This window comes from Micropterus salmoides, unplaced genomic scaffold (genome assembly GCF_014851395.1).
Source record: "Micropterus salmoides isolate LMB-PRFRI ecotype aquatic unplaced genomic scaffold, ASM1485139v1 Ms_hic_scaffold_3, whole genome shotgun sequence".
NCBI classification, from domain to species: domain Eukaryota; kingdom Metazoa; phylum Chordata; class Actinopteri; order Centrarchiformes; family Centrarchidae; genus Micropterus; species Micropterus salmoides.
This window is the reverse complement of record NW_024042261.1, coordinates 9514787-9537367: the sequence shown is the minus strand read 5'-3', so window position 1 is coordinate 9537367 and position 22581 is coordinate 9514787. Positions and strand designations below refer to the sequence as shown.

Sequence of the window (22581 nt, the reverse complement as noted above, 5' to 3'; positions counted from 1 at the left end):
CAAATTCCTCTCTGTGATTCCATGTGTACCCTGAAGGCAAGAAGACATGCCATTTGGAGTCCAAACACCTACATTAAAAGCAATATTTAAAACCGTTAACACTCACTGTGCACTCAGCTTGAGCTATTAACACATTAGATTAAAACTGCCTGCATTTAAACAGTATCTAAGCCATTCTGTGGCTAATTAAACTTCCACAATGAAAGAAATAAACCCCTGCAGAGCCAACAAACAGGCTTTCAACAACAGTCAAACAAAACTAATAGGGCTTAAATTAGAGATTAAAGCTAATGTGGCGTTTTAACATGCTTAAGTTAGCACGTTACACAAACAGGAATACAGCGCCTGCTACTGCACTCAATTCAGTACATGCAAGCTAACATGCTAAAAGCTACACAGTGTGCCCTACAAACAGTATTTTATGTATGTTAACTTGATAACATTATCATGCTAATAAGTTAAATGTTACAGCTAAATGTTAGCATGTTAACATGGAATACGTGAAGTTAGGTCTATAGGTCTAATTAACATGTGATATCCTGTTTGTTTAATCCATTGTTGTGCTATGCTAAGAAAACTGGCTGCTGACTGTAACTTTATTATTTTTGTAAAAATGTTGTGTTTTCTTCAATAAATAAATAAACATTTTGAAATCATACATTTTTTAAATTTCCTTATCTCAGCATGATCTTCTGTTATTTGCACATCCTATAATGATGTGATTAATTTTGACTTATTAATAATCTAACTATTATATTTAATATTCAATATTTGGTTTATTAATACTGAAACAGCCTAATACATTAAATGTGATGTAATGTTATGTTATGTGTGACGATAATGTTTTTTTTGTGTTTCTCCAGCATGTTCCACTGTACGTACTCATGGTGTCCCCAGCCCAGCTCGGGGAGGTAGGGCAGCTTCTTGATCCTGATGATGGAGTCGTAGAGGGAGGGCTGCAGGGACTGGGCCACGGCGTTGGCCAGGATCACTGCTATCATCACCGGCAGGATGTGGGAGATCTGGCCAGTCAGCTCGAACACGATGACTGCGGTGGAAACAGTGTGGGTGACCGCTCCCGACAAGGCCGCCGCACCTTTGGGTGGGGGAGAGGACAGCAGGGTGAGCGTAAGAACAGAGAAGTACTGTAGAGAAGCAATTGTTCATATGAGTGGTTTTCAAGGTGGGGTCTGGTGCTAAATAAATGGGGTCCCTGTGGTGGATTTCAGGGGCACCATAAATCAAAATTACAAATTTTTTAATATTATCATGATTTCAAAGGACAATAAATTGTAGTTTTACAACCAATAGAATATAAAAGATGTTGAATAATCAACAACTCAAGATCGTGACTACTACTGCTGATTTCTCAATTTCAAATCTCTCACTTCCCACCAGACCTGCTAAATTCTGAAAATAGAAATAGTCTCAGCAATGTAGGATAGTGCCAAGACTGGCAAAAGTCAAAACAAATTTGCTTGTCAAGTTAAAACAAAACTGCATGATGATATATTCCCTCTTCACAGTAATGGATACTAATTAAGTACATTTATTCAAGTCCTGTACTAAAGCATGCTTTTGTGCATTACTTTAGTGTTTAAATTGCATGCTACTTTCTCCATTACTACATTTATCTTACAGCTACTGTTGTTATTTTACAGATGAGTATTGTACACACTAAACCTGCAATGAGCTTATCAAGTGCAATGCATTGTTATCAGTCTAAAATAGTTCCTCCTCCTACAGCATTAAAATGAGTACTAATAATAATAATGTTATGACACTGCAAGGGGACATTCTTCACCATAACAAGTACTTATATTTTCAATACATCAAGTACATTATTTCAAAATGTAATAGAATAGAATGGAATAGTGTCTGTTGCTATCAACAAGAAAACAGGTGTGTGGTTCGTTTCTAAATGAGGTTAGTGCCCATGGACAAAAAGGAAGTAAAATAGTTATTTATTAAAAAGTGATTTCATTGGAAAAACTCCAAATAACTTAAGAACTACTGCCTCTTTACTACACAAATGTCTGATTTCATTTGTTATCGTATTCGTTACAGTGGTGAAGATGTGACTTCATGACTTTGTCTCTCAGATGCTGCTGTAAGATGTACCACATACATTAGGATGGTCACTAATAGGTTAATAAAAGCCTAATAGGTTACTAAAAGCCATACATAATATACACTGTACCTTACTGTACTAGATGTGTATAAAAACATGTAAAAATGAAAAAAATGAATATCCTAATCAACAGTTGTGGTTTCATCATTATTATTTCCACACGCACAGTATAGTTGGTCACGCAGTCACCAGTCAGTTCAATACTGAAACTTGCCTGGTCAGATCATATTCACAATATACTACAGCATTATTGATCCAATCCACAAAACTTTGCAAATTGATTTACCTGAAGACTGTAAGTCATCATCTTGTTATCAATTTCCTTGAAACTTTTCACATTCCTCTCCACACAATCTCCTCTCATAGGCCCATAAGGCAAAAGTCGACTCATTCAGGTAATTCAATACAGAAGGGAACCCTCAATATTACCAAATCATTTCTCCCAATAAAATGTTGTGTAAAGAGCAATATAAAAGCTGAATCAAAGCAGACAGAACAGCATGGGGCAAAGTGAGCCTCCGCTGCTCGACAGAGAAAATGGATGAATCCAATCCAAAAAATGAGATGAACACTGAAAAAAAAATTGCACAGAACAAAAGCATTAAAATAAAGTGAAAAGAGGGAGGAGAGCAGAGAGAAACAGATGGTGGGTGAGAGAGTCTACAAAGGCAGGTTTAATTGTTCTTTCTCGTAACTTAATTAAGCCTGTGTATGTCTGCCTATCCTCCTCAGATAAATGCTTCTGCTCCCTCTGCCCATCCTAACATTTAGTCCTTAAAGCGAGCTCCGCTGTGAGATGAAAGAGGCTCAGAGTGTCAGGCCTGTAAAAGGCTGAGTCATCAGCTACAGTGCACCACAACAACGCCAGCAGCCCAGAAAAAAAACTGCCACCACCAACCTGCAACAACGACATAATCAGCACAGCTGTCAACAAGTAGCACAGAGGAGGGAATCGCAACACTGCATCTCATTAGACATGCAACTTCAGTAGGGATGGTGTTTGCAAGACATTAAGTTTTGTTCTGCTATAGGCTAATCAAGATAGTTTTTCTTTTGTTTGAAGAATGTTTTACACATGTAAGCATACAGTATCTCACAAAAGTGAGTACAGCCCTCACATTTTTGGTAATATTCGATCTTATCTTTTCATGTGACAACACTGACGAAATGACAATTTACAATGCTACAATGTAAAGTAGTGAGTGTACAGCTTGTATAACAGTGTAAATTTGCTGTCCCCTCAAAATAACACATCACACAACCATTAATGTCTAAACCGCTGGCATCATTAGTGAGTACAGCCCTACGTGAAATATTTAAACTCCAAGTCTGTTTTCTTCTATTTTATTGTCTGTGTGTAACTACGGTGATTGTGTGTTCTGAGCGCTGTAGCTGCTGCTAACATGCTTAATATTGGCTGATATATCAGCTTATTGCAGAGATATCGGTACCAGCATAGATGTTGCAGAGAAGCAACAAGAAATAGCAGTACATAAAAGATATGATTAAGGTAATTTAGAAACAGTGTCTCCATTACATAGTATGTGCACCAGACAGCAAATGACACGTTTATTTTTCAACTGTATCCTCTATATTTAAATGTTTAGGTTCAATGTAACAAAGCACTATTGGCTCATACTGGTATCGGCCTTATAAATCCGTCGAGCTATAACTTTCTGATATTTGGATTTCAGTTTTTAGCTCATTGTCTGTGTTGCAGCATGGTGTTGCACTGATTGTTTTCCTGTCAGAAGGTGAAGCACAGCTGGGACTCAATGTTTGATAAGAATTTGCCTGAAACTAAAAAAAGACATAATGGGCCCTCTTTTAAGAACAAAACACAATGAGTGGAGAAATGGGATATACATTAAGGAATTAATATACTAAAACAGACAAGATGAAAGGGTAAATAAAATGCATTACTGTATTTCATACCAACTTTTTGGAGGTAAAGGAAAAAAATAGAACATACTTTTATGGCTCTGTGAGACTTGATTTGATCCCATGATGCAACAGTCATCAACAACTACTTTGGCACAATTTCTGTTTCTTAAAAGAAGTTGCATTTTCAGCTTTTAAACTTTTAAGCAGGATATGAGCACTTGACAGCAGCACTATGAGCTGTGAAAGTGTGTTGTTTTGTCAGCTACTTTAGCAGCCAATTTTTTTATTCTTTGTTAAGTCTTGTCCGGTGATCTTGTAAATGTAATTCGATTCTGTTGAGTGTTTGAGTCTGATCATATCCTGTGTCTCCTTTAAACTGAGTCTCAACTTGGAGCTATACATTGAATATTCATCTTGATTCATTTTCCATAAGTGGAAAAAAAGTAAAAAGTGGAACCACTGATGCCTCACAGACAAAAACAATGTGTGCACAGTTACCATCTTGAAAAGACGTACTGAATTACTTAAATGCAGATGAGTTGGTTATGAAAGACAAATATGTTTGTGCAGATAACAAAACTACCACAACCCCCAATATTAATGATTAAAATCAGACAAATAATTTGAATGAGTGAGAGCAAAAACTAGAAATGGCTTTTAAGAAAACAGCAAAAGAAAAACCCAAAAATACATTACAAAGAACATCAGAGGACTAATTCAAGAAAGTGAGAGAATAGTGAGTGATAGTTGAAGAATCACGGCACCATGATTGTGTCTTTAACTTACCCACGACAGCGTAGCCTCCCGGCACTATGGGGTAGATGGTGCCATCTGTGTGAATGCCATCTGGGAACCAGGCTGCCATGCTTTCTCCAACCAGCCGACCGAAGGCTGCCCCTGAAATATATACGAACACGTGCACAAAGAAACATAAACTACTATCAGTACTGGGCTTGATACTGGGGACAGTAATCAACACTAGTGTACTGATTTAGTACTCTAAAGTGGCAAATGGATTTCCAAAAAGAAAACAAACAAAAAAAAATGGGTGGTGATGACGCAGTGGACAAGACACATGCCTATTTTGTGAGAGATCCGGGTTCAATTCTCCACTGTGACCCATCCACCATTGTGTGTCCCTGAGCAAGATCCTTAACCCCTAGTTTCTCCAGAGTCATGCGACCTCTGACATGTATAGCAATTATAAGTCGCTTTGGATAAAAGTGTCATCTAGATGAATAAATGTAAATGTTAAAAACACAACCACTCAGCTCCCTTTCTTGTGATTCAGAAAGTATTAGTCCAATGTTTTAGCATTACTTTTGCTAAGGTGTGTGCGTATATTTCCACTCAGATAAAGTAAAAATGGCATGTTCTCACATCAACTAGCTTGATGTTTGAAGACAATAAATATTTGTAAGGAAAAACACTAGTGGTGATGTAATTTTGTTTTTCATTGGAGGAATGACTCGACATTTAGTGAAATGCGCTTTCTTGCAGAGAGTAAAATTGTCTAATATTACAGTTAATTTAAAAAAGCTAATTTTATTACTCCTCTAATGTGACAGGAATAGTTTGCCATTTTGGAGGGGAAAAAAGAGCAAATTTGCTTTGCACATTTGTCTGTTAAATATGAAGCTACAGTTGGTTAGCTTAGTATATTAAGAAAAAGCTAGCCTGGCCCTGTCTAAATGAAAGAAAAAAGAAGTCACAGTTGTTTTCACTCTTCAGTTTTTATATGGTAAACAAAGGTAATCTAACACATTAATTACAGAGCTTTTTAGTTTTTGGTATGCAGATTCTGTAACCATTAGACAGACCAAGGCTAGCCGTCTCCCCCCGCCCCCCCATTTCCAGTATTTGTACTATGCTAAGCTATTTGGCTGGCGAGTGTACTTTCACTGGTCTAACACACGCACGCAGGCACACACAGCCAGTTGCTTCTTACCAATGACAAATACTGGCATGAAGGCTCCGCAGGGCACTGGGATGGTGGTGGCCAGGGCAGACATCCAGAACTAAAACAGAAAAAAGTGGGAGGCAAAGAAGGAGAAGACATAAAAAGAAAGAACAGGGTGGCGTTCCAATTAGCTTCAGAATACCATCATGTGTGCCCCTAGATGATAGCCAAGTTGAATCCTATACCAGCAGTGAGGAGGCAGCCATGCGGAGCTTATTGCTGAGGTTAGATTGAGCTGTCACTTTCACTCTTCATTTGACAAAGACCCTGAAATGAACCCTGGGTAATGAGCGGGCTCTGCCCATTGGCCGACAGTGTGCCAGGCGAGCGGAAGAGACCACTAATTAGAAAAGACAAACAAAAAGGGAAATGTCACCACTGACACAATGTGCGAGTGTTTTCGCCAGGTGTGTGTGTGTGTACCTACATTTAAGCAGAGATAAGTCTTTAAAAGCTGGCATGCTTATTTTTGGAAAGAAAAAGCTGCAATGATACTTGAAAATGACAAAATTTTATTCAAGCTCAACACGGCCAGTGTCAGACTGATAAATTCTACAGTAAATATATGATTAATCACTATATCCTTGACATCGGAAGTGGACAACACAGAGCAATGGCGCTTCCCCATTGCTGGTACCAGTTCAACTAGCCTCGCTTCTTCTGTGGTTGGGTGTGAAAATCGAAGTGATAAAGTGACACATTGTGGTTTTAAGGGTGTTATGTACCGGACAGGACGAACAACTTCATGGTAGATTGAGCCGTTAATCTATAACTCAATCTCCTCCTCTTGTCGTCCCTGTGACCCAACCAGGCGAGACTCCAGGCTAGCTGTTTTCCTCTGCTCCCAGTCTTTACGCTAAGCTATGCTAACCAGCCCCTAGCTGTAGCACTTATACAAGAAAGAAGTTATAAATCAGAATTGCAAAATGTTGAACTATTCCTTTAACACACAGACATGCCTGCACAAGCAGAATGCACACACAAACCTGAAACATTCACACACACACACACACACACACACACACACATTTAAACTACAGAGTTTTTTCTGTTTCATATCAGCCATGTCCTCTAAACTTTATTTAGGCCAATATTATTCAGACACACACACGCACACTCACCATACTTTCACTTGGACCATGCCATTGTTTCAACAGATGGACACGGTTACAGCTGAGAATTTGTGACATTCATTGTTTGCATGCATAAAATAAGAAGTATGAATTTGAGTATTGTACAAGCCATTACACCAACTCCATCGCTGTAATAATCTCATGGTTTCAAATAGACTTTTTAATTACACTCATTGCTCCGTCTCCCTCCGTCCCTCCATGGCTCCCGTTCTCTGCCTCTCCTTTCCGCTCCCTCTGCTCCGTCTATAGTTAGCTGTAATTAAGGCTGGCTGCCATGGTGAAGTAATGGATCTCCTTCTGTAACCCTACACTGCCGCCGCTTTCTCACTCCGCACTGCACACATACGTGCGTAGGTGTTCACACGCACCCACGCACACACCATGACACAGACTCAGTGACGAGAATCAGAGCTGAACGCGGCCAGGCGCCAGTGAGTAACAGACACATGACCAGCTGAATACAAAAAATAGGCCTCATGAGAAAATTAGGCAGTCCTGGGAATAATTCTTTAGACTTGTCTTGGATTGTCTTCCTTTTCCATCTCTTCTGCTCTTATCATTTGTCTTGCACCCAGCCAGTAAAAACTTAATAAGAGCTGGAAAGCTTTAGAGGATCTGAGAACTCATAACATAGGCTTAACTTTATTACAGAGGCCATGAACTCTGAGGAGTGTCTGTGTGTCCCTGTGTGGCTGCGGGACACTCACACAATTTTAAAAACCACACTAAGCGGAGAACAATGCAATTTAATCCAGTTGTAAATTTACAGTTAGCAAAATCCACAGTACCTGAAACCAGCTGTCATCTGAGCTGTTTATTCAAGCCTCTACAGCACAGCAGATCATAACTGGGTGCAAAAATGGTCATAACAGGTCATACAAATATGTAGAAAAATAATTTTTAGATGGTTTTTATAAGGTTACTAAAACACTATTTGACTGCAATCATATAATTGCTCGTACAAATATAGTGAACGTATTCAAATAGGTTGCTAATATAGAACATAAAATATATTTTATGGAAATTGCACTCTAAAACGTATAATTGCTGATATATGTATGTTAAACGCATTCTATCGTAAAGAAAAAAACTTTTTTTTGTGAATGACATTTTGTAAATTTGTTCCTCACTCTCCAGCAGTCATTACTCATCATTTGAGGTTGTTTAAATGAATTAAATACAAAATACATAAAAGCAGCAAATATGGACAATTAACTAAGACATTTGTCACATTTGAAAGCCTCTATAATACAGTAGATCACAACAGTGTGTAAAGATGGTCATAACTGGTGAAAGATGTATAACTCAGGACAAAGACTAAATAAATACTAAATACTAAATCTAAAAATAGGTGACGAAATTAACAGTGGTTCTAAGTGGAATATTTAGCCATAACATAATGTGAATGAGCCAATAGATATTCACACACACACACATTTCCAACAGCGCCACTGCACAGCTGACACTGTATGTAGATGACAGTGTAATCTGTACCAGCTGCATGTTTACCCATAATAACACGGTCACGCTCACACACACTTGAACACAGGTGAGTGTGACAGGTTGCTGGCTGCAGCTTCTTCTCCATCCTCATAGGACTGGAGTCTTAACCATGGCAACCGCATAGGATCACGGTCTGCAAAGTTACAATTGCCCAAGGGTCCTCCTCCAGGTGGCTCCGGGTTGCCAAGGAGATGGACTAATAGCCACTTAAGACACGATCACCTCTGGCTGGAAGTTTGGGTCCATATGTATTTGTTCTGCTGCTCATGTGCTATGGAAATTAAAAATTCAAAGTAAAAGCATTATCAGTAAAATGTACTTAAAGTGTCAAAAGTATTCATTATTATTATCTATGCGTTTACATATAAGCAGCTGAACTTAAGAGTTCGACCATTTGTCCAAACATTACTGTCAAGAAACTGCATGAGTCTCACTTCATCTAAACCTGCCTAACAAAATCAGCATAATCTGATGTCTAACTGAATGGGTATGCCTTTATAACACTGTTTATAACACCCTCCTGGAGTTTACAGGGCCTTAGCTTAGCTTAGTCTGCAGCACATTTACCATAAAGGGGTAAAATCAGCAGGCTAACTTTCATGATTTCTTGAGCACTTTTCAAACTGACAGTGTGACAGTATAATGGAGAGTTGATCGTTTTTGACGAGAGACATTACCATTTCCGGACATATTTCTACATACCCTTTATTTGCCCTATTATTATTTATGTCCTCCTAGCTATTGCTACAGTATATCCAGTGCTTTGCAGCAGCAATGACTCACTATCCCCCCGGAGGAATCATTTATGTTACATTAGATTAGATGAAAGTGCACCTCTCTCTGAGGTAGTGCATGACCATGAACATTTATGAGGATCTCCGACCTCAAACTGAAGGGGGGATAAACCGTCGGAGGAAGCAGAAGCCTTAAGGTAAGAAAAGCAAGTAAAGAACTGATTGGGTTGTTGGTTTAAATCCCTGGAAGTGCCTAAAAAAGTGAAGAAATGAAAACCTCTTACATTAAAATCCAATTAAAAATGACTTAATGAACCACATGAATTTTGACTGTAGCTTTAATGAGACTGAGTGCTGCTTCAGGGGCCGAACTATTTTAGAAGAAACATTTATTAAATACTGTCAATATATGTGACTCAGATTTCATAAGCAGTTAAACATACCAGCAGCAGCTGTTTTATAATTCTAACTGGATTTAAACATTTCTTGGGCCTAAATTTTAGTTATGTCAAAATTGACAAAATCTAAGACGTTTTAAAGTGGTTCCTAGCAGTCACTAAAGGTTAAGTGTGTAAGATTTAGTGACATCTAGTGGTGAGGTTGCAAATTGCAACCATCCATCTAGACCCCCTTCAAAGAGTGTAGGATAGCTACGGTGGCCGACACAGGACAAAAGATGTCGCCTTCTGAGACAGCAGAGTGGCCAAAAAATGAGGTTTCTTCAGTTAGATTTATTAAGAAATGATATTAAATTATTTATATCAGTAAAACCATATGTTATTGCGACTTAGCCACTGACAGATAACATGAAAAAATGTAAGCCGAGAGTGTGAAACACTGTCACCGTTTCTGCACCACAGTCCATTATAAACCACATAATAGATGAAGTTTAAACAAACAATGACAAAGGAAACATTCATTCGCTCTGTAGCGCTGTTTGTCCATTTTGGGCTACTGTAGAAACATGGCAGCATGGCAACATGGTGATGTCCATGGAAGGGGGTTATGTAGACAGCAATGTCTCATTCTAAGGTAATAAAAACATAACAGTTCATTATGTAAGGTCTTTATACACCACTGAAAACATCATTGTGGATCTTATTTTGCATTTTTGTCAATAAGTCCCAAAAATATTACACACTGGACCTTTAAAGATCGATGATAATGTGTTATTGTGATTATAATATGGCTGTAATTTACTTTCTGTGAACTTTTGAACCCAATCAGCAGCGATGCTAAGTGTAATGAGTAGGTCAAAACCTCATATATAGAGGTACTTTACTCAACTGATTGTCATCATCTCAAAAGGTGCAAATATCTTTCTCAAAAATGCCATCAACTCCATCTTTATTTTTATGTTACGCTCCACTAACGGTCTCATTAAGAAAAATATAGGGCACAAACTTTTCTTACATTGCTCTCAACTTGACGAAGGCCACCTGTACATGAGTAGTTCTGTGTTTATGAGATTGTAATTGCAATTTCTGCAGGTTTCCCTTAGTCAAATTTAAGACTCTTTAAGATCTTTTTAAGACCACTAGGAATGAAATTTAAGACCTATATCACATCAAAAACAGAAACATACAAAGGAAATGCAGTCACAAAATGACTTGCAGAGAAAATAAATGTATTCAAATTAGGGTTGAGTGATGTCAAAATTGGCATTGGACGATGTCAAAAATGAAACACGGAGATGGACGATAACATTGATAAGCTATGTAATTCACAAGCTGGCATGCGGTGCACCTGCTGCCGGATCACGGGTGGAAAAATCCAGAAAAAGTTTTGTGTCTTTTCGGCAACTTTTTATAACATGACCTACTGCTGATGGAGAAACTCAGGGGAGCAGATAGGGAGAGAGAGAGACGTAGAGAGGCGGGGAAAGCCGGTGTGCTTGCAGTGAGAGACCAGAGTAAGAGCAGGGAGAAGTCGAGGCAGGTGCAAAGCAGACACATTTACAAATAATAAAAAAAATAATGTCCATGAGGATTAAAACATGCTTTCACAGGGCGGTATAATGTAAAAAATGAAGATGGTATTTTTGTGTTGGGGTTTGGTGGTCATGGAGATTCATTCACAAAAAAGTCACCCAAGAGTAAAAACAAAAACGAATTACACATTGGAGGCCCATCCAATTCCAATATTCAATCTTCATCTTCGGTCTGTTCAGGCAGTTTGTCTTCAGTTTATGGTTGCAGACAGTTCTCAGCGGAAGAAGACAGCACTGGTAGTTTGAAATCTGTGTAATCTTGCTGTCATTAAACAGAAATAAACTATATTTAATGGAGCAGTGCTGAGGACGAACTTGAGTTTAAAAGTTTGATAACTTGGGGGAAAAAGCTGCTCTGCAGTCTGCAGAAACTTCTATTTTTCTTCACAGAAGGCAGCAGGGTGAAGAGGCAGTCAGATCAGGTAGATAAAGGTGGCTAAATTGATTTATTGTGTACACCTGTTCAATTGCTTGTCAACACAAATAGCTAATCAGCCAATAACATGGCAGCAACTCAATGAATTTAGCAGGTAAGAGATTGGAAAAGGACAAAAAAGCAGGAAAATATACTGAGACCCCCCCCCCACACACACACACCCACACACACACACCATGATCGAACTGGTGGCGGCTCTAGTATAGCATATGGCTGGTAAAGCAGGACTTGAGACAATAGCCTATGTCGCAGTGGGAATCAAAGTGTCTAATCCATTGCCCCATCGCCACCTCTAATAACTAATTTGAATAATATTATATACATACATACATGCCACTGACTTTGGTACAGGTGATCGAAACATATAGTCCTAAAATTTTCTTTTTTTCTGCACACGTATTTAGGCTATAAGAGCAATATTCAGTGATTTTATAAAACGTCGCTTAGCCTAACACCACTCTCTCCCCATGAGTCCAAGCATCACTGGCAGCAGCGGCCGGAGTTCAATAAGTTTCAGTTGCTGTGTGGCTGAATTGTTCGTGGTTGAAAGCTTTCTGCTGGTCACACAAAGTTTACAACGGACAATGTGTGACATAATAATGGCAGTACCTACTTACAGCTGTGGAAAGAACGCCTCTCTCCCTCGTTCTCCAGTCTTCTTTTAGCTTTTTTGGCTAACAGCTGACTTAAACAACATATGGTCCGATGCCCTGACCTGCAAAAAAGTCTTTACACACATCAGCCTGTAGATGCTCTCAAATCCTCTCCATTTCACTGGGGCAGCTCCTGCCAATATCCCGTGAGCGGCAGTTGTGTGGACGAAAATGCCTTGTTGATGTAACAGGTCAGAGGAGAATTGGCAGCTGGTTCAAAATGACAGAAAGGCAACAGTAACTCAAATAACCACTTGTTACCACCACGGTATGCAGAATACCATCTCTGAACGCACAACATGTTGAACCTTGAAGCAGATGGGCTACAGCAGCAGAAGACCACACCGGGTGCCACTCCTGTCAGCTAAGAGCAGGAAACTGAGGCTACAATTTGCACAGGCTCACCAAAATTGGACAGAAAGAAATTTGGAAAAACATTGCCTGGTCTGATGAGTCTCGATTTCAGCTGCGACATTCAGATGGTAGGGTCAGAAGTAATAAAGTGGCCAGTGAGCTTATATAAGAGAAAACAATGACACAAAAGAAACAACAACGTAAAGACAGCTATAAATAATAGTCAAGCAATAAAAACATAAGCAACAGCACCATAAAAATCATAAATAGTAATTCAATAATACATAAGCAGAAACAAACTTAAAACACACACGTGTGAATAATTTAGATAGCACGTCGCTAGACAAAGGCCAGCTTAAATAAAAGAGTCGTCAACTGTTTTTTAAGGGCATCAACAGAGACTGCAGAACGTAAGTCTAAGGTGAGAAGCATTCCACACTGACGGAGCCACCACTTTAGTTTCCAGTCGAGAGCGAACAGCCAGTAGGTTAGAAGACCTTAATGGCCAAGTGGTGATAACCTTGGCATTAGGATATTTCTGTGTAATTTGTTCAGCTGAATGCATTTATCTTTCGTCGCAATTTCTGCTGAATTTTAATATGTAAAGCCACGGGCTGCTGTATTACTGAACACTTAAGGAATAAAACATAGTGGCAGACCTAGAGCTGCAGGTTTAGTTCAGGTGAATATTGGCCTTTCATGAAAGCAAACAGACAACCAATTGATATGGTGCAGTTAGATTAATTGCAAATTTATCATATAATTGATCAGTACTCCACTGATTACCTAACCTGAATGTAATATTATTAGATTCTAATGATACATGAACATGTTTTATCATTTGTTTAATCATGGCCCTCAGTGGAGAATATTAGGCCAGAAGCTGGGAACTAAGAATAATATGATGATTTCCTAAGCCCCACCTCCTTTAATACCTGATAAACCTTCCGTTGTCGCACAGCATATGTGCAGTACAATAATAACGATGGCACATTTACCATCATAATTCACTGACAAAAGTCAGCATCCCCACCAGTAGATAATCCATGTAGAAGACATGACATAAAGAAACAGTCCTAGCCCTTAGCTTACTTGGATAAATAAGACAGATGATAGATTTATGCTAGATTGTTTTGGAAAGGCCACCATCCAAACCTTAACCTTATACTCCTCAAATACGGAGTATCACTCTTAATGCAGGCCCACGCCCCATAGGTCATCAAAAGTCATCTATCAGTACCTTTCATACAAATGTATTAGTATTAGACTTCTAAATCTTATCGGCTCAACCCTTTTCAGCACCTACCACTGCACTTCCTGCCACTTGGGTCTCAATTCACCTTGTTTTACTGTTTGTCACATTTTAACATTTCAGAAATAGGCTAGGCTGGCGACTGTGGTGAACACTAGGACAAAAAGGACTAAAAGAGAGAAAACAAAAGCAGAAGAATAGAAGTGAGGGAGAAGGGAGGAGTGAGGGATACTCAGGTCAAGGGTATCAGTTATGACGCAGTATCCAGGACATTTATACTCTATTTAATTTGTCAGTCATCTGGGAGCCCTCCACGCTTGTGTCTGTGTGTGTGTGTCACATTCAGAGGACGGTCTATCGCCTGGGGGCCTCATGGGACCCTTAGGGGCCCCTCTTCTATTCCCACTCCAATTACAGTCCTGCCATCCTCTTTGTCACTCTGACGCATACCCCCCCCCCCCCACACACACACACACACACACACTCACTGACAGACAGAGGGCTCAGTCAGGCTGTAGGACACACACACACACACACACACACACACACACACACACCTGTATCAATAAACGCACTCCTCACTGAAAGCTGTTGATGTGCATAATTGCACACCCACTAAAAATAGCATTTAACTACAAAGCTTGCCAAATTAGTTTGCAGGTGTATGTGTGAGAGAAAAGGTGTGTGCGAGTGTTTTCAGGTGTGCTGAAAAGTTACAAATACACAAAAACCTTCTCAGCAATACCCCAGCTAACACTCATCTTCTTCACAACAGGTGCAGTGAACAGTGAAACAGCAGGCAACATTTCAGCCTTTTCACTAAGGACACGTTCTTTGTTGTCCACTTTGTACTGTACCTAAACACATATAATTAAAGTATTTGTAGCAGCTTCATTTGCTGATCCGCCAACATCGACTTCCTGAGACGAGACACTTTCCACACACCTTAACTTTCAAAAGTTTAGCAGCTGGATTGAGAGCCTTCCAGACATTTCGGGATGAAAAGGAGCAACAAGACAAGATGGCTGCCATGTCGAATAAAAGAACCATTCATTACCGAGAGGGAGAGCGAGAGAGCAATCTCCCCTTTGAAAATCACCAGGCTGAATCCAGGAAAACCAAAGGCTGTAATTAGACAGAGCCATTACATCCTCGCTTTGAATGATGTGTGTGTGTCTGTGTGTGTGTGTGTGTGTGTGTGCGCGAATGAGAGCGAGAGCAAGAGAGGGGACATGAGTCAGTGCACACCCACAGACAGCTCGATGAGATTTGAGCAGGTGGGTGATTCAAATTATATATATATATATCTTTGAACCGGAGTTTCAGGCCAGGGTCCAGTGTTCTCGTTTCACTTTATTATCTTGGAATAATCATTTTCACATAGCCACCAAATTGCACAACAGAAGTCAAATTAGGAATTTTTGTGGTTGACAAAACCACATTTCATTACTGTAGCTCTGCTGTAAATACACTTGTTTTAATGTCAAGTACAGTAGTAGCTATAGTTTAGAAAACCAAATTTCAAAATGCTTTCTCTAACCCTGCCTGCAGCAAGCTGCCCATGTCCACACACTCAAGCATACATAACCACATAACCCAGCTCCATCCTGCACCCACTCGCACTTTCGCAGGGCTCTCTTTGTGTGCTTCACTTGTATGAAGTTCACAGCGCACACACACACACGCGCGCGCGCGCGGCTCTTGACGCAGCGAGGGGAGATTTACAACCTCTTGCTTTTTTGTATTCGGAGAGGACATTTCATTTCAGCTGAACAGAGCAGGCCAAACAAATAAAGGTTACATAAAAAAAATCCAAACTAATCGCAACACAAGCCGCACTCTCCTCCAGCAGCCCTTAAACAGCAGCTGTGACTGTAGCATGCAGGCTGGCAGGCAGGGCACAGAGTTCAACTGGGCTCCCAAACTTCTATTTGGCCTTCTCTCGTTACTGAGGACAAAAGAGAAACAGGAGGATGGGTGGTGGGACTCTGGCATTTTCTGAAAATGAATATATATTAACTATTCAGCTTGGGGTTTTTTTGCACTGAGGCCAATAGTGCAGTGGCTTGGTTCCAAGACTTTATATCACACTAGTTGTTTTTTTGCCATCACTAAGACCCAGGGGAGTTAAGCCAGAAACTGATAGGCTCGCTGCACATCCACCTTCCCCTCACACCTTAACTTGCTTCACCTCAGGAAAAATGAACTCTGCTGTGATCCAAAGATTAGACGGCAAAGAGAAGTCTTTTGCTGTCTAATTGACCTCCAATTTACTGACATTCCCGACCTTTCAAAATTATTATTTTTATTAAAACAGTTTCAGAGGTTTGAACAGCCATGACGTAGGCCCTGAGGTATGTGCTCTCTTGTGTCTCACATTTGGCAGCGTCCTTGCCTCTGCACCTGTCACCTGTGTGATTAACCCTGTGGGATACTCTGGGGTAATTATCTTGTTATATTGAAACCATAGCAAAGTGGCTGTTATACACCTGTCCAGCTTTGTGCAAGTCAGATCAACTAGATCCAATTCTTACTGTATTTTGAAAAGATAGTGTGTTGCAACCTAAGCTTTGCTATGCTGTTTCCCCTGTTATTACTCTGACTGCACCGCTTCTGCTCGCCTCGTTATTTTCATGTGAATTCATTTTTGCATCTTCAAGAGGAACTAGGCTTGTTTTCATTTTACATCTTGAGATCTTTCCCTTATGCAGGTGGAAGTAAATGGGCTATGCTCTATTTTCTATGGTCTAGTTTGTAAACAAAACATGTGGTAAAAAATAAAAGTAGAATTTTATCAAATCGGAATCCTTTCAAATCCTTCATCGACTCTAATTAGGTTTTGCTTTAAACATTCACAAGTAACTTAAGTTATGAATATCTAAAACTCTAAGATCTGTTTTTTTTGGTTGAGACGAAAATCAGATGAGCCACAGAAGATATAAAATGTTGATTAAATATGTATCTGAAACATTTAAAATACCAGGGTTAGTTTACGTACTTTTATACATGAGGTTTCATTAGCTACTTGTTCCAAATACTGGAGATGTCCAATACAGAACTATTAGTGTTATATGCTTACAATAACCACTTAGTCTCATTAAACTACACAAACACACTACGATATATTAGAGTCTTTTCCCTCACAAACAGTCTTTGGCCAAGTACAGGCACCAGCTTGCAGAGAGCACATTCACAAGACAACAGCTGTTGCTAGAATTACTGTTAATTAGCAACAGCTGACATAATCTGCCGCTGGTGATATTTGTTATTTTGACCGGCAAAAGCAACTGTCGGCTGAGACTAAAAACGAGAGGCTGCAACCTGATTGTTTTCAGCTCTTCGTTAATGAAGAGCGAGAAGAGAATTTAGAAAAAGATTCGCTAAGAGATCAGTCAGCTTAAGAACTGAGGTATGTTGCAGACCGGAGATCGGATCCAAAATGCTAAGGCAACCCATACCTTACTTAGGATGGTATGCTGGATGCTATTCCCTTTATTGACCCTTTCATCCACATGACCTAGGATGAAGTCTGAAGATATGTTCTGTTCATTTATACATCTATACTGTATATTTACATGGATGCCATCAGCTCTTTCACTCAGCGATATTACATCATAGTGGGATGAAACTTTAAACGGCCTCCCGGGAACATAACTTTGTAACACAATGAGGCCGCTTTACAACATTTTTCTAACTTGTTCTTTTCCAGGGACAAGAGGAGAGGAGCTCTGTTCGAATACTTTTCCATTAACCCAGGGCAAGTATTGAATAAAAAGACCCAAACTGTCCCATTTAAAATACTGTCCTCATGACCTTCCTTTATCTTTAACACCACTATACAGTCCCCTCCAAAAGTATTGGAACAGTAAGGCAAATTCCTTTGTTTTTGTTGTTCACTGAAGACATTTGGGTTTAAGATCAAAAGATGAGCATGAGACAAGAGTTCAGAATTCACATTCTACAATACAGAAGGGAAGTGATGGAATAGCAACCAATGGCGATGAAAATAAAAAAGGAAATGACCAGAGGGAATATAATGATGTGGAAGATGAAGAGTGACTACAATATTCACTGTATTCACTGACATACGTTAACTACAATGATCTATCAAACCCCCAGTATCTTTTCATAGGTTTTCTCTCCTACCTTCATGACGATGAAGAGGACCAGGGTGATGAAGACGTTGACCTGTGGGTGTTTCCAGGCCTGAGAGTGTCCGATGTAGTCAAACTCCTCAGCGATGCCCTGTTTGGCCCACGTCCGGTTGTCCAGCAATGTCACCAGAGACTCCTTCTGGGTCAGCTAAAGGCCACAGGAAGTGACATCGTCAGCAAACATAGGTGGATTGTTTTTGTTTTTGTTTCTTTCTTTTTCTTATGAATTTCCATTAAAGGATGATTTATTGTCGATTTATTGATTCTCTAAAAGTGACCTTGACCCCGGCACTAAAATTAAGCATTATCAAACATTATCTTTACAGTGTTACTGCATCAAATATAGCAACATTTACGTAGCATTTCTATATCTGTTTTTGTGTTATTCTTTTCATGGTTTGTTTTACTTCATAGTACCCCCCCACCATTTATGAAACCTGCCTTTGGCTCACTTCTCACAACAACACTAAATTGCATGTTCAGTCCTCTGAATATAAATCAATGCAACATGTGTTTCCAAGCCTTGCACTCATTTCTCCTTACTTAAACGTCACCCAAGTGAGCAGCATTGCAACTTAATTGCTAATAAACATCACACCACATTTCAAATGTATGACAGTGGTGGAAGGAAATAACAAAGGGAAGAGAGACGAACAAAAGAAGAAAACATGACGGAGGAGTATGAGAGCAAGACTTGCGAGGATTTGAGATACTGAACGTTAAGTGTGCTCTCTCCGGAGAAGGGATTTAAGAGGAGTGGGTCAGTGTTACACTGTATGTGTGTATAAGGCCTGAGGATGCAAAGAATATTCCTATTCTAATTCTGATAATTAGACACCTATGAGTCATCCCAGGTGCAAAAGGACTGTATGCTCATCCAAGCCTCCAGTGTACACAGATGACACACACAAACACACACAACAGACATGTATGGTAATCCAGTTGTTATGAAACAATATATTGATCTAAAATGGTTCAGTTACACAGCAGCTCTGTATAGCTGCATATAGGCCACAACCAACACAGTACATCATGTAGAAAATATAAAGCACAGAGGTGCTGATGTAGTTTTGATTTCATTTTAAGTGTACTAAGTGAAGACATTCAGAATGTTGGGTGAGTTCATTTGATGTGTTAAATTAAGGGTTAGAGACATTTTGTGTCGCTGGAGACCAAATACACAACAGATATATATTGGGTCAACAGGTAAAGGCCCATGGTGCCACAGGCGGTCTTTCATATTTTTGATTTACAGTAATGGCTGCAGTGCCGTGTGCGTAAAAAGAAATAACAGCATGTGTTGTGTGGGTGTGCAGAACCTACCTTGCCAGCCATAAACTGTCCAAAGCCAGGGGGAAATGTTAGTGTGGAAACAAGTAAAGTGACCAGTGCAGGGTACAGCAGACGTCTGACAGAGAGAGGGAGAGAGAGAGAGAGGGAGGAAGATAGAGAAAAAGGAGAGGGCAGACAGAGAGTGTATTAAACATATGAAATACTAAACAAAATCAGTATTATATGAGCTTCCTGACTAAGGCATGTCTTCCTTGATCATTATACCCCAGTGTAAAATGCAGCAAATTAACATCAATACGTATAATCAACCAAAGTATTCATGTTAACACTGTTCAGACTGTGTAAATGAGTGAGGTAACACACCAGCCATTAATAGTTTCATTATTGATGTCACTGCAACAAGGTTTCAGACTCATGGAAAAATACTGGTGTCAGATTCACACTAAAAGTCATGATATGTTCAAACCCTCAAAAACCTCTAAACCTGAACCTGCAGGCGAGCACCTGTACAGTACATGGTGTATGTATGTATGAATATTTATTAATTTAAAATTTATTTATATAGGGGTAGCATCTGTTAACAGAACAGAACATGGACCTTTGAATTTTTACACACAGATCTGAAGAGAAGAGAGAATGCAATCATGAATGTACAAACTTACCTTGTACTAACACCTTAAAGCACAAATCCCAATTTCCAAAGCAAACATGGTGATCAGTTATAATGCAAAGTTAGATGTAAAGGAATCATGAATACAAATGAAGGCAATTAAAAAAAATATAGAGCACAAGCGGATTAGCTCTAGGCACTACGATTTGAGTAAAGTTGTCTTTTGTCGAGCTAAAAAATGCATATAACTCAATAAAGGAGAGGGAAAAAGCCAAAAAGCATAATAAGACCTCTTTCAGTCTTTAACAATGTACCAAATTTTGAACATGCATCTTATGTTTTGTATGAAAAATCTGAAAAGTAATCAGCAAATTAGCAGAAGTGGAGTAAGTACAATCCCTCTAAATCTTAATCTTAATTACAGTTCTTGAGTAAACTGAACTGGTTAGACTTACTTTTTCATGAGGAATCTGTTGATGGCCTTCTGTTTCCTGATGAACTGGACAATCAGTCGGTTCAGGTAGACAAACAAAGCCCCACCGAAACCACTGGCAATGCTGCAGACACACACACACACACACACACACACACACACACACACACCAGAAAGAGGAGAGTTACAGGCATTTCCCTACTTGGCAAAAAAATGAGTTCTGGGTGATCAAACTGAAACTGGATGGATTAAGCGATGAGTCCAAGCTGAAACAAACCAAAGCATTCATTATACCATTGCTCTCACTCATACCACCTCCATAGATTGTCCCAGTGCATTTGACCACAATAAAAACTGAACGTAATGGATCTCCTTCACTGGAGGCGGAGGTCAGTGGTAGGTGAAAATGTAATGCAGTTCAATCATAGGAGGGATATGCTGTAGATGCAGAAGAGGAAAGAAAAGAGACACATAAAAAGGAAAACAAAGACACAGATGAAAGGGGGAACATACTAGATATGAACAATGAGAACAGCGAACTGCAGCTAAGAGAGAGAAGGGGAGAGAGCATGCAGTGGTGTGTGGGGGAGTTAGTGTCAAAGCAGAAAGAGAGGTTTACATAAGCATGCATTTAAAAGCTCAGTGGAGGTCCTTTTTATGGCAGAAAAAGAAAGAAAGGCAGGGAGAGAAAGAATAGACTCAGACAGCTATGCAGACAACCTAATGCTTATAAATGTATCTTGCTGCATTATTAATTCCGTCAAATACCTCTGAATAAATAATGAAAAGGATGATGAGGGAGTCTTTGCCCCCGTGGAGCAGCGGAGGAAAACGCTGCATGTGTGCCTTTATGTTTTCTTTGTAGCTGCACCCTTAAAATGTCCTTTCTCTGTGGGAAAGGTTGAGCGTTAGAATTTGGGTTTACGGTTAAGATCAGAATGAGAGTCGGGGTCACTATCTGAGGCCAAGCAGGGTTAGGGGTACGGTCAGGTAAAGGTGTTTCCTGTGTTTTCCTGTAGGGGCAATACAATTTCCCCATAAACTGTGTCCATTGTTATTTCAAGACTAAAGACACATCAGTGAGCCACACTGTTGCACTGGAGGACAGTGGACAATAGAGTCTTTTATTACCATAAACACACATATGACGTCCAACTGCTGTAAATACTCACCAGAACATCATTGCATCTTAAACTGCAGCTAAAAAGTCTCCAGCTAATTCTTCTTCTTATTTACTTCCATCTGAGTAACTTTCTCCGAAAAGAAGTATGAACAGCTGCTTTAGGAAACTTTTTATTGTGTCCCAGGGGAAATTTATCTCACAGCCAGGTAAAACACAGAACGCAACATAAAACATGATAAATACATCACAGACAGCTGAGTCATCCTGAGCATTTAACAGTTTGATTGCATGGGAGAAATTGTTTGGTGTCAATTTGGCTTCAGTACGAAGCAGTGGGCTTGGGGCTGAGGGCGACCGACAGAGCAAGGGAGTCGGACGGTACTGAGAGACGGGCACGTTGTTGGTTTTGATCTTCTCATGGGATTTGCTGACACTAACAAAAAAAAAAAAAGGAAGAATATTGCCAGCCTGGAGTTTTCGACCAACAGTACCTTTATATATTGTTTTGTTTGCACTGTATCTCACACTCTACAAGTATGTGCGCAAGGACGAATGTGTACACATAAAAAGCACAAACGTGATAAGAAACACATTCTGCGGACAGTTTCACACTACTCCACTGATCGAGAGCCGCTGGCACAGCACAACAGGAGGTGTAAAAGAAGGCTGTTATCCGAAGTAAACGATGCAGGATTCTTAGAAATGCTTTACGAGGAAGGATTCTACATCTTTGTTAGACCTCAGTGGCAAACACAATATATTCTGGTGAGAAAACTCCACAGGGCAGTCTGATGCTTTTAAAACCTGAAATGCATTTGTTGCAACCACAATACAAAATTCAACACAGCACAATGAGGCTATTGGGAATATGCCCAATTGGGGTGTGATGTAGTGACACATAACGCTCCCACTTATATTGTCACTGTCCTGCATTTATT

General features: G+C 39.7%; 1 protein-coding gene across 2 annotated transcripts in view; it reads right to left on the bottom strand.

The window, feature by feature from the left end:
• The window catches only part of clcn2c (chloride channel 2c), a 174517-nt gene that overhangs the window by 40775 nt on the left and 111161 nt on the right, over positions 1-22581 (bottom strand). For both annotated transcript variants that reach the window (XM_038693408.1, XM_038693409.1), the window contains exons 10-15: positions 20543-20644; positions 19508-19592; positions 18177-18332; positions 5964-6033; positions 4802-4912; positions 883-1096 (exon numbers count right to left, since the gene is read on the bottom strand). In XM_038693408.1, the coding sequence (XP_038549336.1) occupies positions 883-1096; positions 4802-4912; positions 5964-6033; positions 18177-18332; positions 19508-19592; positions 20543-20644 (738 nt within the window). The remainder of the gene's footprint in view (positions 1-882; positions 1097-4801; positions 4913-5963; positions 6034-18176; positions 18333-19507; positions 19593-20542; positions 20645-22581) is intronic.